Genomic DNA, 14,692 nt, shown 5'->3' with positions numbered 1-14,692 from the left:
TGCTTCTTGTTGGCTGAAGGCTGGAGGCTGCTCTCAGCTCCTAGAGGCTGCCTGCTGGCCACAGGACTACCCACGTCATGAATCCAGCAAGGAGAGTTTCAAGAGTGAGCGTGTTAGCAAGGAGGCATCCCATCCATGTAATACAGTCTGCGAAGGGACAGCCCATCCCCTTTGCCATATTCCATTGATTAGAAGCAAGTCAGAGGTTCTGCTCACACTCAAAGAGAGGGGATCATACAAAGGCATGAACACCACGAGGGGAGCATCATGGGAGGTCCCTGTAGAGTCTGTCCACCACAAAAGTAATGTAAGCTCCAGGTGCGTTGTACAGACAACAGGTGCTACAGGAGCTCAGAAGGAATATTTCTGCCAACAGACGTGCCAGCTCCATAGGCAGAGGTGGCCTCAGCACTGTGAACTCATGACATCCAGGTACCTGGGTACTCCCATTTTAATATGAGATTGTGAGAGATGGGTGCTACCGTCTGTTCACAGGCAAAACGGAGGTCTTGAATCCTGACTTCTGCAGTGGGAGCCTGGTTCAGGAAAGAGGCTGTGACTATTGTCCATGTATCAGAGGGTCAGGCATCTGATCACAGCTGTGGCATGTTCAGGAGGTGGCAGGCCTGAGGGTGCACTGGGCAGACCTAGTGGGAGGCTGGACAGGTTGGGGGAAGGAGAGCAAGGAGGCTGAGGTGAGTCTGAGATGAGCTGGTCCAGGGATGAACCGGTCAGAGCTACTGAGGATGGCTGGTTAAGTGATTCATTGATTCTTTTCTCTAAGTTGGGATAAATAGCCTCTAACTGCTCTGGAGCACTCCTAGAAACAAAGAAATCCTTCAGTATATTCTGTTCAATCTTCCACTTTCCATGTAGCCTGAAGATGCAAGTTAATGGAGCAGTGGAGCTCCTTGACCGTGAGAAAGCCCATACACACATCTATGTTTGTGTGGGTTTGTGCTGTGTAAGCACATGTGGGAAGGGAGATGGGACGGCTCATACCTGTTCAATAAGTCACTGGCGTCCTAGGAGAGAGAAAGAGAGTGAGAGTCACAACAAGTTCTCAGGTTCCTGTCCCCTCCAATTCCCTCCCCAACCAACTAGTGGATGGCACTCTGGGCTGTCACCTTGAGAACCGGAGAGGGTAGCACCCCTTCTGTGTACCTGTCTCTGCTGCAGCAGCATTGTGCAGCCTTGGACAAGCCACCACCACGTGTCACAGAGAAGACTCTCCTTCTTACACCTCCCAGAGGGATGCTACAGGTAGGCTGCCCACTATTTGGGGAGAATCCCAGGCTTCGGGAGGCACCTCAGGGTGTGCACCTTCAGCAGGCTGGCATCCAGTTTCTTAGCCATCCCCTCCAGTTCAGTGACCAGGCTGCTGAGTTGAATCATTGCCCTGGAGATGCCAGGGATTCTGGACACCTCTGCTGGCATGTCCTCCAGCTGGCCTGGCCGCTGCTGAGGGAGGGCATCCAGCTGTCTCCTGGCTCGGTGTTGACGCTCCAGTTCAGCCTCCAGCCTGTGGGTCCTACAGTCTGCCTGAAACTCCAGAAAAGGGGCTCCCTAAGATTCAATGTCAGATGGCTCCCTCTGGACCTTCAGTCTCTGAACATTCTGAGCGAGAATGCTGATTTCTCGGTCCTCCTCCCCTCATGGCATTGCCTCTGCATGTTATGGGTATTACAGGGGGAGCCGTGTTCCTCAAAAATGAAGGGACACCTCCCCCCGCACCTCACACCCTTGTGAACATCCACAGATGCCATGTCTCACACACACACACACACACACACACACACACTCGGCTATATCCTTCCACTGACATTTTTTTTTTTTTTTTTGCGGTACGCAGGCCTCTCACTGCCGCGGTCCCTCCTGTTGCAGAGCACAGGCTCCGGACGCACAGGCCCAGCAGCCATGGCTCACGGGCCTAGCCGCTCTGAGGCATGTGGGATCTTCCCGGACCGGGGCGCGAACCCATGTCCCCTGCATCGGCAGGCAGACTCTCAACCACTGTGCCACCAGGGAAGCCGTTCCACTGACTTTTAACCCCCTTCACATCATAGGGTGAGGAGAGACCCCACATCAAAGTGAGCAAGCAACAGAAAGGTAGATGGTCAGAGACAGAGAAAGAGACCTATGGTTTATGGAGTAGTTTTCAGTTGACGGGCTGCTTGTCTCCTTTGATCTTCACCGAGAACCAGGTGGAACACGACTGGCTTTCCCTGAACATATAAACCACATGAAGGTCAGAGGTCTTGACTCACCCCAGGTCACTCAGCCAGCAAACCCCGAGGCCGAGCCCAGCACTTGTGTTTCCAGCCTCCAGGCCCTCCCCCCACAGCAGGCTGCTCCAGACAGACAGATGATCAGACCGGAGTCCTTCCTGGGACTCTGCGAAGCCCACCTGCATAGCCTGCAGTCTCTCCTCCTCCTGAGCCCTGAGCCGCTGGAGCTCGCAGATGTCCTTTCTGAGCTTCCTGATCCTGCGGTTGAGTCGTTCCTAGAGAGACAGACACCCCTGCTGGTCAGACTGGGGGTGAGGGTGGTGCCCGTGGAACACACGGCAGGGAGGGGGTGTCCTGATCCCAGGATGAGGCTAAAGTAAAATTCTGCCTAAAAAGAGGCAGACTTCTATGCATCATGCTTGGGTTAAGGAACACAAGAGTTTATTTAATGGATAGTGATGGCAAAAAGCAATAGGTAATTTTTAAAAAAGACTTAACTACATAAAAATAACAGATAGTAAGAGAACCTTTTCTACTTGACTTCAGGGTGTTTTTCTCCCGACATCTAAGAGTTATGTGCTGATCACTGGCAACCCTCACTATTTCTCATCAAGTGAAGCCAATCTAGAGAGACCTGACTTACAGAGGAGAGGAAAAATCCCTACTCTGGCTGGGAGGGACAAGAACTCTCTATTAGAGCAAACCCACAGCCCAGGAAGGCATGGAACCTCTCTCTAAATCTTAAATCAGTGTCTGGATGGGTCACGGTGTCCTGGAATCTAAGGATATAATGAATCATTTCAGTTTCTAAAACATTTACTTTCAGATTTTGGGTAAACTATGTAGGAAGCAAATATAAACAAAGCTGATACTGATATCAGCATAAGCCTTTAATGAATCAAAATGGAAGAAAGGCACAGGGTGGGGGGTGTCAGCAGAAGAGTCTGGAAACGTTCTTCTTGTAACCCTTGTTACCTTAGTTACAAAATATATTTGCATACCAGATAAAAGGGTGTACAAAGCCATAGTAATAAAACAGTGTGGTACTGCGACAAGGACAAATAGAAAATGGAAGAAGAGAGAGCTCAGGGACAGACGCATGTTTACAAAAGAATTTAAAAAGAAAAAAAAGTAAAAAGAAATGCGTCACAGGTATGAAATGTGCAATGTGGAGAATATAGTCAAAAACTGTGTAATATCTTTGTATCGTGACATATTGTAAGTAAACTTATTGTGGTGATCATTTTGAAAGGTATAGAAATATTGAATCACTATGTTGTGTAAGAGGAACTCTCATAATATTGCAGGTCAATTATGCTTCCAAAACAAACAAATGAACAAACATAGAAAAAGAGATCAGATTTGTGGTTACCAGAGGTGGGGAGTGGGAGGACGGGGAATTGGATAAAGGCAGTCACAAGATACAAACTCCCAGTTATAAGATAAATAAGTACTAGGGATGTAATGTACAACATGATAAATATAATTCCCACTGCTATATGTTATATATGAAAGTTGGTAAGAGAGTAAATCTTGAGCTCTCGTCACAATAAAAAATTTTTTTCTATTTGTTTAATTTCATATCTATATGAGATAATGGGTGTTCATTAAACTTATTGTAATAATCGTTTCATTATGTATGTAAGTCAAATCATTATGCTGTACACCTTAAACTTACATACTACTGTATGTCAATTATAACTCAATAAAACTGGGAGAAAATAAGATAAAATAAAAATAAAAAGCAATACACAGTTCAGTAAGAGAAGGGACAAAATCTGTAGGAGATGGTGTTGAGAAAACTGGCTTACAACAACAGGGAAAAATAAAGTCAGATCCCTATCCAGAACCATATATGAAGGCAGACTCTAGCTGGATTAAAGACAGTGTGAAAGGAAAACTACAAAGTTAATAGAAAATAATGTTAAAGAATAAATTTGTGAGCTGGGGGTAGGGAAAAATGTCTTAGATAAACCCCCAAAAGCACCATCCATGAGAGAATGATTTAATTTGATTACCTCAAAATTAAATATCTCTGTTCAATGACAACTCTATGGACAAACCTAACAGAGAAATAACAGACTAAGAGATAATATCTGCAATGTCTAAAGCCAACAAGAGACTATATATAGAATATAAAAGGAAAGCCTAGGGAATTCCCCAGTGGTCCAGTGGTTAGGACTCAGCGTTTTCACTGCCATGGACCGTTTCAATCCCTGGTCGGGGAACTAAGATCCCTCAAGCTGCAAGGCGCAGCCTAAATAAATAAGTAAATAAATAAATAAATAAAAGGAAAGCCTAGACATCAATAAGAAGACAGGAACCCAAGAGAAAAATTGGCAAAGAATATGGACAGTTAATTCACAGACGAGGGGATGCCCAAACTCACCTGTGATTAGAGAAATGGAAACTAATACAATGAAATGTTATTTGACCCCCATTAGAGTAATAAAAATTAGACAACTGGATAACACCTGGGGGAGGTGGGATGTGTGTGGATATAAGGACCACACTGTGGGCTGGTCAGATATGCACTGGCACAGCCCTTCTGGCAACGGTACCGGCCACCTAGGTGTGCTTTCCTCTGTGATCCAGTGATCCTGCTTCTGAGTAAAAATCCCAGAGAATTCCTAGGTTCTAAGAGAACATGTACACTACAGCACTGTTTGTGGTAACAGAGAATTGGAATCACATAAAGTCCATTCCTGGGAAATGGATGGGTAAAATATGGCAGGTGCCCACTATGGAACACAGTGCATGTGTCAGAAAAAATGGACTATGGGACCCACAAAACATGGACTGATCTCAAAAACGTGGTAGAGCGAAAAGCAAGAAATAGCATGAAGCCCATCATATAATTTTGTTAATTCAATATGCAAGCACACAGTGCAGCAATGTGTGTTTTACCAAACTGTCTACAAATAAAAATACAACAAATGCTTTAAGTGGTTGTCCATGGAAGAGGGAGGAATGATGATTAAATGGAACAAACAAAACATGAACAGGATTTGTGGACTAAAGATAAGAGTGTGCTATTGACTGAAGAGTGCGTGTTTCATTAAGTAAATCCTTCTCACCTCAGGTCAAAAAAAATTGGGGGGGGGGTGGATTTTGTTGTTGTTGGCTGTTTATGGGGAATATTTCTTCTTTTTGTCATTTTGCCTCATTTTCTCTTATAAGCTCTTAAAATGTATTGCTTTTGGAAAAGAAGAGTCCCACATCACTGGAGATGTACAGGTAAGGCTGGGGGTGGACGAGATGACTGTGAAAGTTCTTTCTGGCCCTGAGATTCAGAGGGTGAAACCAAGGTCAAGGGGCTGTGGGTGAGACTTCAGCGAGGACATTCAAGTAAACAAACAGAAAACAGAGGAGACAATGATGTCACTAGGAAATTATTATAAAATGTTTCATGTCACTGGTGTTACCTGCAGGCATTTCCCAGCAGACAAGGAATAAAACAGTCATAGAAGGAGGGGGAGGAAGTAAATGGGCGTCTTGGATTTCACTCAAGGGCCTCAACGGTGAAGGCGGAGGCTGGAGTGCGGTGGGGAATTGTCTGTGTGAGCACGAATGTTCAGGTCTCGAAAAGCTCAAACAAGCAAGCTACCCCTTCCATCTACTCTCTCTGTTCTCACAACTACATTTCTTGAAGTAGTTGGTTCTTGCTGTCTTCACGCCCTCGTGGCCCCTTTGCTCCTCAGCACCTGCTTTTGTTTCTCATCATTCTTTTGGAACTGCTCTCTCCAAGGTCGCAGTGATCCCCAGGAAGCAAACCCAGAGGTGACTTCTTCTCAGGCCTCCTCTTCTTGGATGTGATTCTACCCGCCCCACTCTCCCGACCTCCCACCCCCGTCCTTCCTTGACCTTCCTGAGGTTGTTTCTTTAACGTTCCTCTTTCTCTAAATGATGTCCTTAATTTCAGGCTTCAGATTTTATCATAATTCCCAAAAGCTCTTTGTCCTAACAGTCAATCCCATGTTTCCAGCTGAGACTTAAGTATCTCCTACTGCCCTATGGACAGCTCAAACTCAGATCGGAGTAATCAAACTTATCTTCCTCTTCCCCACCCTCTTCCACAATTCACTACTCTTGACCACCATATTTCTGTCCTTGGACTCACCCTTCTGTCTGTCATCCAGCTTGAAACCTCAGTCATATTTTATCTTTTACCTGTGCTACTACTGTCTTCAAAAGTGTTTCTCATTATCAAAGATAAGCCCGAACTCCTTAACCCAATATCCAAGGCCCTCTGTAACCCAATTTACATTTCCTGTGTTACCTCTCTCTGCTCCCTCCCTGTTCTCCGCACTAGCCAAACAGAGCTGCTTGTGGTTTCCTGGACACACCCCCACGCAGCCATGCCTCTTCATGGCTTTTTTTTACTTCCTTCTGCCAGGAATGCTATCTATTGCTGCCTGTCAAAGTCAGGTCTGTTCTTAAGATCCGGTTCAAAATGTCAGAGTCCTGTCTTCTGGAGTAGTTTAAAATTTAATGAAGAGTTTAAAGTCAACTGCGGAGATTGTGTAAATGAAAAAAGGAAGCAAAGATAACAGCAATAAAAATAATGCATGAAAAACGAGAATAATTCAGATCTATCATTTAAAATATTCAAAATGAGTAAGGTAAAGTCCCTCGTTTTTCAAAAAATATTTATTCATCCATTTTTGCATTAAGGTAATATTTGTGTAAATAAGGTACTCATTAGAATTAGAAAGCAAAATTCTACAAACTTTTATCTTCCTAAAATATTCCTCAGGGGGAAAAAAAGACAAATTGAAATATAGGGAATAGTGTAAGACCTGTTTTGTCTTGATAAATATTTTCTAAAGTCTGTGATCCTATCAGATATCAGATAAAATGTGATTTCACAGTAAAAAAATTGACCGAAAAGGACATTAAGTAGTGAGGAAACATGAGAACATAGCAACATTTAAAATCCTTCTCAAATGGCTTACTAGGACTTCCCTGGTGGTGCAGTGATTAAGAATCCACCTGCCAATGCAGGGGACACAGGTACGATCCCTGGTTGGGGAAGATCCCGCATGCCACGGAGCAGCTAAGCCCATGCACCACAACTACTGAGCCTGCACTCTAGAGCCCGTGAGCCACAACTACTGAAGCCTGCGCCTAGAGCCCGTGCTCTGCAGCAAAGAGAAGCCACCATAATGAGAAGCCTGCGCACCACTACGAAGAGTAGCTCCCGCTCGCTGCAACTGGAGAAAGTCCACGCGCAGCAATGAAGACCCAACGCAGCCAATAAATAAATAAATAAAAATTTTTAAAAAGGCTTACAAAACGCATCAAAGAAAAAGTGGTTAACAGGCAAAAAGGTACGTTTTCCCCAATACAGTCACACACACACAAAAAAAGACCAACTTTCAAAATACATGCTCCTTACAGAACAAAAAGTGCCCCAAAATATGGATAAGAATGATATCACCCATTATATTTTATGAGGAAAAACGGTGTTGATGACTAAACCTGACAATGTCCACATGATCGTGCATCTAGAAAATGTCAGGAAATTAAGTTAAAGGATATATGAACTCAGCAAAGACTCTCAGCGGCCATGGCTCACGGGCCCAGCCACTCCGCGGCATGTGGGATCTTCCCGGACTGGGGCACGAACCCGTGTCCTCTGCATCGGCAGGCGAACTCTCAACCACTGCGCCACCAGGGAAGCCCCAAAAGTCATAATTCTTAATGTAATCAACAAATTTAATGCAATGCCAATTAAAATTTCAGGGATTCTCCATAAAACTTAGAAAAATTATATAAGAAAATCCTTCTGGAGACTTCCCTGGTGGTCTGGTGGTTAAAACTCCTCATCCCCAATGCAGGGGACCTGGGTTCGATCCCTGGTCAGGGAACTAGATTCCGCATGCCGCAACTAAGAGCCTGCATGCCACAAGTAAAGATCCCACGTGCCACAACAAAGATCCCGCATGCAGCAACAAAGATCCCACGTGCTACAAGTAATACCCAGCAGAGCCAAATAAATAAATTAAATTAAATTAAATTAAATTTAGAAAAAAGAAAATCCTTCTGAAAAGACAGTCAGCAAGACCATCAGGTTACAAAAAATTATTATTTGACAAAGATGCTACTAAATTTAAAAATAAACCATAAAGCAATAAGTATCAAAACTATATAATAACTTTAGAACAGAAAAAAATAATCAATGGACTAGAGTAAGAAAAATGCCACTATTATAAGAATTTAATTTATGTCAAACCAAAAAGAACATATAGATGTGAAAAGGACTCACAGAAATGTTTGAGGGACAACTGTATACCAGAATAAAGAAAAAATAACTTTATTGTTTGATAAAGGAGTCATCCTTCACACAACACAGTATATTAAATTCCAAATAAGTCAGGAATTACTTAATCTTTAAAAATGATACAGACCTAATATCTATCTATCTATCACCATACTAGATAAATTTCTGAGTAAGACATGGAGATTTTATTTCTTAAAAAGAATAGAACTGATTCAAGTACAAATTCTTAAAATTTTTGCCCCAAAAATGAAATAAAAAGGAAAGAAATATCGGAATAGGAAAAATGAAGGTTAAACATAATTAGTATAGCTTATTATCCAAAAGATAAACTACTCTGATGCACTCATGTAGAATTTATGCCCTGATTCTAAGGGGAAATGTAGAGAGTGAGTCTCCATGTGGAGAGAAACCTCACCGCCAGCATAGTAAAACAACTTCAATCATTGTCACACACCTGGAAAACCAGCAAACCACATTGAAAAAAGTGATTGACAACAACATGAGTTGGGCAGTAGGGAAACAGATGTACAAAAAAGACATTGCAAAATTTTCAGTCTTCTGGAGTGCAGTCAGGCAATACATAATTCCTTTAAAAAGGACACAATTTACAATATTTACAATTTAAAGTATTTAATTTACAAAATTTAATTCAAAGGAATAGAGGCATGGTGAGAAATCATAAGAAATCTTTATTTCAAAACTATGCTGTCAACATCTACAAACACACTAAGGGCCTCCCATTGTAATCAGTCCTTTGAAAATACCTCCAACTCCCCAGACTTTGGCTGTCCTCAGGCAGCCTCATGAAACTCACGAAATCCCTAGTTTCAAAACTCAAACTGGTGCTCTATGCTGCCTGCCAATTCCACTCGGTTTCACTCGTAGGTTCGCTTTTCCAAACTCTACCGCGGCTTCTCCTCTCTTTTCAAACCTTTCACACCTCCACCTCTACCCACACTGCTGATGTCCTTCCCTCACATATTATTGAGGAAATATACCCAAACACTCGGGGCCTCTCCCAAACTGCAAGACTCCCTCCCCTTGCAGAGGCCTTCTTTTGTTCCCCACTGTTACAATGGAAGAAGTGTGCCTCCTCCCAGCCCAGCATCCACTTCTCTGCTGCCCATCTTACTGGATGGCTCAGCATCATTCAATGCACTCCACCATTGCTTCTTCTTCTTCTTTTTTTTTTAATATTTATTTATTTGGCTGCATCGGGTCTTAGTTGCGGCACGCGGGATCTTCCTTGCGGCATGTAGTGTCTTTCGTTGCAGTGGGCTCAGTAGTTGCAGCTCACGGCCTTAGTTGTCCCTCAGCATGTGGGATCTTAGTTCCCTGACCAGGGATCGAACCCTCGTCCCTTGCATTGGAAGGTGGATTCTTAACCAGTGGATGACCAGGGAAGTCCTTCTACTGTCACTTCTTAACAGATTCTTCTCTCTTAGCATCTAGAACACCACTCCCCTTGCTTTTCTCCTGCCTTGCTAGTGGCTTGCTTTCAGTCTCCTTTGCTGGGTCCCCCTCCACCTTACATCTAAATGATGGCCTTTCTAAGGACCTTGCCCTGGAACTTCTTTTCTCTCTAGGCTCTCTCCTGAGGATATTGCATCAATTCCCTTGGATTTAAATATTATCTTTATTCTGATGGAACCCTGTCCTAAGTTCTGGGAATACTAACCCAGACTCTCTTTGGAGATCCAGATTTCAAAGCCAGCCACTTAACTAAGATCCTACTTTGATGTGTCTCAACTTGGACTTGACTCGTCCTAAATGAAACTTGATGTTTCATTCAAACCTGTTCTCCCCAGTCCTTATCGTTCCATCATTCATCCAGTTTCTCAAATCAGAAACTCATGAAGTCATCTTTGATTCCCTTCATTCCCTCACCCCACTTTAATCTGTCAGTAAATCCTGGCAATTCACACTCTAATTATAAACTCTTCAAATATAACAAGGCTTTTCCGGATCTGGGGCTCTCAAATCTGTGCTTCCCTTCTGCCCAGTCTTTACATTGGCCACCTTCTCTTTTTCCTGATCTCAGCACCGGTGCCACCTCCTCCATGAGGCCCTCACCAACCACATGGATCACTCATTACTCTCCATCTCAGATTCTTGTTTTCTTCTTAGCTCATACGAGACTTGCAGTTTGTTTGATTTCGTGTCTGTCTTTCTTATTAAACTGCAAAGTCCCTGGCAGGAGGGATGGCATCTGACTTGTTCATCATTGTACTCCTAGCATGTATGGTAGTTCCCAATACACTACAGGAACTTAAGTCTTTCTTAAATGAACAAATATTGTTATTTATTTATTTTAGTTTTCCTGTCATAATTTAAAGGTAAACTTGAGGACAAAGATTATGAATCATATTTATACTTCCTACAATACCTAGCATGGCATCCTATACAAAGCACAGGCCTGAATAAATCATTGAGTGAGTGAATAGATTTTTCCATCTATTCACTGGCCCATCAGCAGGTGGGAGAGCTCTCTCTGCCCTCCTGTGGTACCCTGCACTTAGAGGGAATGATGTTAGAATGAGAGAATTTTGCCTCTTTGGCTTTCTGAGTTATTTCTCTACCTTCCCATAGTCACCTTCAATCTGGACTCCCCAGTTTCTCATCCTGTATTATAACATGTTCAAAAAGTCAAGTATCTAAAAGAAGACTTGGAAATTCATCCTTCATTATTGGATAGAAAGACACCATGGTGAAAATATGTCAATTGTCAGTCCAATCAAATACTAACTGAATTGGGGATGGGGGTAGAGGATAGTTGGGAAAAAAATGCTAAAGCTAACTGGCAAAATAAATATATCTGAATATCCACAAAAATTCTGAAAAATAAGAATATTGTGAGGGTTCCAAGAGCTACCTGACATTAAAACACATTGCAAAGGTACAGTGCTTAAAATGGTTTGACACACAAGCAGGAATGGATAGAAGAATAGAACGGAATGGAGAGTCAAGAAAATGTGCAAGTCTATACGTACCCATGGCAGATTAAGAAGTCGGCATTCAAATCAGTGGGGGAACTACGGATTATTCAGTAAATAGTGATAGGAAAAATTGATCAAAACTTGGAAGTTAGGTTATTCTTTCACCAAAATACAGCTCGGATATTCTAAGTCCTCCAAAATATATGTTGAAGGATACTCATTACAATATTCCATGAGACCTCAAAACAAAACAATAACCTGGAAATAGCTCAATATCCGCCAGTTTATAGTACATTCGTAGAATTGAACACCATGCAGTTGTTGAAAAGAATTCATAAGATCTAGATGTACTGATGGGAAAATGGGATAATGTCCAAGATGTATTTTTAGATGATAAAAACGATTTACAGAAAAATATATAGAGAATCCGTGTGTGTGTGTGTGTGTGTGTGTTTTAGAGACTGCATTCATACACACACACACACAAGTTTCTGGAAGAATGATACACAAAAATCTAACAGTGGTTACCTCTGGGGACTGAGAATGGGGGAAAGCAGGGAGAAAGATTTTTAGTTTTGACTTTATACCTTACAGTGTTGTCTGAATGTACTAGTTTTATGATAAAAAAATTTAAAAATAGGATAAAAATAATCACTATAGAAAGGAAGGAAAGAAAAGATGAAGAAGGAAGAGAGAGAGAGAATCATGTGCTAATTTCCAGGTTTCAATGTATTTACAGGTTAATCATTAGGATATGTAAAACTTGATTATATTTCTAGCCAATTTTCTAGTACTATCAAACAGGGGAACCATACAGTCTTAGTACTAAAAGAGTTTTGCATTATTTAGTCCAACTCCTTCGTGCTACAGATGAGCAAAATGCGAGGAGCTCATGCTTCCTGGGAATCTGACATCGTGTGACCGTATCTCCTCTTAGACTCCTATTAATGCATTGAAACTTTAACATTAGTAGCAAGATAAACACAGAAAAGTGAAGACAAGGGTCCAAAACAGAATAAAGCAGGAGAAACAAAGAAAAGTGTCAGTTACCGAGCCTCTATGATACGTCAGGCATAAAGGACAGGGAGTAGGAAGGAGTAACTCAGGGAGGTGGTGGCAGAGGGATGGCTGTGATGACCCCGCCTTACCTTGTAGTGGCTGATGGCATTTTCAATGGCCAGTTCACAGTGAGACTTGTGTTCAGGGGACACCCGGCATTCCACACACAGAAGACATCTGCTCTCCTCACAGAACAAGCACACCTTCTTCTGGTGGCTGTCGCAGGTATAGCCGGCCCCCAGGACCCCCTCGGAACAGGGCTTCCGGCAGAGGGGGCAGCTGAGGACCCCGGAGGCTGAGGCCTTCTCCAGGTGCTGGGCCAGGCATGCTCGACAGAAGAGGTGTCTGCAGTCAGTGCGCACCGCCTCCTTCAGGCACTCCTGGCAGATGGGGCAGATGCCCTCTTCCTGGCTGTCCTCCCGCAGAGGGAGCATGGCCTCCACCTCACACTGCCAGCCTCCCATCTATAGGGCCTCCTTCCCCACTGGAGCTTTGGACAGCCTGCCACCCTAGACAGTCCAGGTAAGATGGCCCAGCTGGAAGGAGGTGGCCCTGGAGCAGCTCAGAGGACCTGATTCAGCCCTCCAACTGCAGGCAGCTGCCCACTCTCCATCAACAGAACTGTAGCACGGACAACAGAAACCACCATTCTGCAACAGGTTTCAGGAATCAATCATCAACTTTGACACACACGCTCTGGTTTCCTTGTCTTTACTAAACTTGAAATCACTCCTTTTCACACACCTGGAGGAAGCAGGTGATTCAAAGACCAGTTTTCCTCTTCAGAGCTTTCTGTGCATATTTTTACAGCTCAAAGTTAAAAGGCCAGAGTATCCTGGTCAGAAGCCAGAGATTCATAAACTTAAAAGGTGAACGTCTTCTCCGATTTGCCCTCAGTTGAGAGAAGCTGGCAGGAGTTTATCAAGCACCACACTGTGATGCTTGCAGGCTCGCGGTCACACTCTAAGAATTTGGCTACTGCTGTCAATTACTACCCGACTATTTGCATCAGCATCTCTGTCAGCTGTTCATTCCCCCAACCAGCATCCCTCTCACGGTTACACAGATTCTGCAATGAAAGGGAAAGAGAAGGAGAACAGGACATAGAGCAGTTTGGAGACCTTTTCCCTTCCTTTCAAGCCATCTCCAAAGAAGACCCAAAGAAGAAAGTACTCCCCCATCCCCACTTCACTTAAACACTGCATTCAACACTCAGTCCCTAAGCCTCTTGCCTAGCCCTCCTCCAGAAAAGCTCCCCTGGTATCCTACTTCAATTTCTCTTGCCACGACATCAGGCCATGATCTCATGCTCCAGATCTGGAGAGATGGCCAGCAGGTGAATGGTTTTTAGACCGTGCCGATTATATATGCTCACGCGTTAGTAAACATGGGGGAGAGGTGACAAGGCCCATCTTCCCATGGCTGCGTGACTGATCTAGGGGAGGTGCAAGGTGAGATGGACTTTGGCTGGTGAAAGGTGTGGCTTGTTTGCACATGGGGAGGAGGAAAGTCTTGGTGCCTCTGATGTAAGTATGACATGAAGTGAGAGTCAACGCACAGAATGAAGACCTCCCAGAGCCTCCGCCTAGGTACCTCGGGATCCAGGCGTCAGAGAACCACGGCATCTGCTCAGGATACCAGAAAACCAAGTGCCCAGCCACTGTCTTCCAATTTCCCTCCAGTCAGGCTGGTTTCAGCACCGACACTGGGGTCCCACGGGGGACAACACTAATGAGAGTTGCCAGCTGAGGCTGTATTAAAAGGTGCAACATTCTTGTTCAAATCTCACTCCATACTATCCTTCCTTAATCCCACTTGACCACTGTCTGCTGTAGGGTTTCTATTAAAAAGTCACTTTCCCCGTAAGTCATAGTTCCTTGGCCTTTTTATCAAAGGGGATGGCTCCCTCGAATCTCAGGGTCACGGGTGGGGTGAGCATCTTCCTCACTCCATACACCACCTCCTAAGCGTGAGGTCCCCAGAGCCAGATAAAAGCCCCTATGTGTGGAGCTCTGGTCGCCCACGCTCTCCCTCTGCCTTGCTGCTCTCCACAGAGCCAATTCCCTTGATTTGCCGACGATGAGCCATTGAGCCTTGTGAGCCACCCATGTCCTGCCACCATCCTGGGTGATTTCAAGGACGATGTAGATGACCATCAACACTGAGGTCTTTCAGCTCATTGACAT

The 14,692-nt window shown here is 43.9% G+C and overlaps 1 protein-coding gene across 2 annotated transcripts; it reads right to left on the bottom strand.

Annotated features, from left to right (window-relative positions):
• Nucleotides 1–496: 496 nt before the first annotated feature.
• Nucleotides 497–12,940, bottom strand: TRIM40 (tripartite motif containing 40). Of its 2 annotated transcripts, none has more exons than XM_029243499.1 (5): nt 12,596–12,940; nt 2,408–2,503; nt 1,324–1,548; nt 1,003–1,025; nt 497–820 (listed from the first exon to the last, which is right to left on the bottom strand). In XM_029243499.1, the coding sequence occupies exons 1-5, from the start codon at nt 12,938–12,940 to the stop codon at nt 574–576; spliced, it is 936 nt and encodes a 311-aa protein (XP_029099332.1). In that variant the 3' UTR covers nt 497–573. The 2 variants fall into 2 exon arrangements, with proteins under 2 accessions (XP_029099332.1, XP_029099333.1); XM_029243500.1 differs by having other exon boundaries at nt 1,324–1,461.
• Nucleotides 12,941–14,692: the final 1,752 nt, after the last annotated feature.

The sequence above is a fragment of the Monodon monoceros genome, unplaced genomic scaffold, assembly GCF_005190385.1.
Source record: "Monodon monoceros isolate NGI ecotype Baffin Bay Population unplaced genomic scaffold, NGI_Narwhal_1 Super_Scaffold_3, whole genome shotgun sequence".
NCBI lineage: Eukaryota > Metazoa > Chordata > Mammalia > Artiodactyla > Monodontidae > Monodon > Monodon monoceros.
This window is presented reverse-complemented; position numbering and strand designations above follow the sequence as displayed.

What these genes read in the sequence shown, in the direction of transcription:
- TRIM40 (XM_029243499.1), bottom strand. Translation starts at nt 12,940, where the DNA reads ATGCTCCCTCTGCGGGAGGACAGCCAGGAAGAGGGCATCTGCCCCATC. An exon ending in ATGCCATCAGCCACTACAAG is followed by an intron (nt 2,504 to 12,595) that starts GTAAGGCGGGGT and finishes CTGTCTCTCTAG; the next exon opens with GAACGACTCAACCGCAGGAT. An exon ending in TGGATGCCAGCCTGCTGAAG is followed by an intron (nt 1,026 to 1,323) that starts GTGCACACCCTG and finishes TCTCTCTCCTAG; the next exon opens with GACGCCAGTGACTTATTGAA.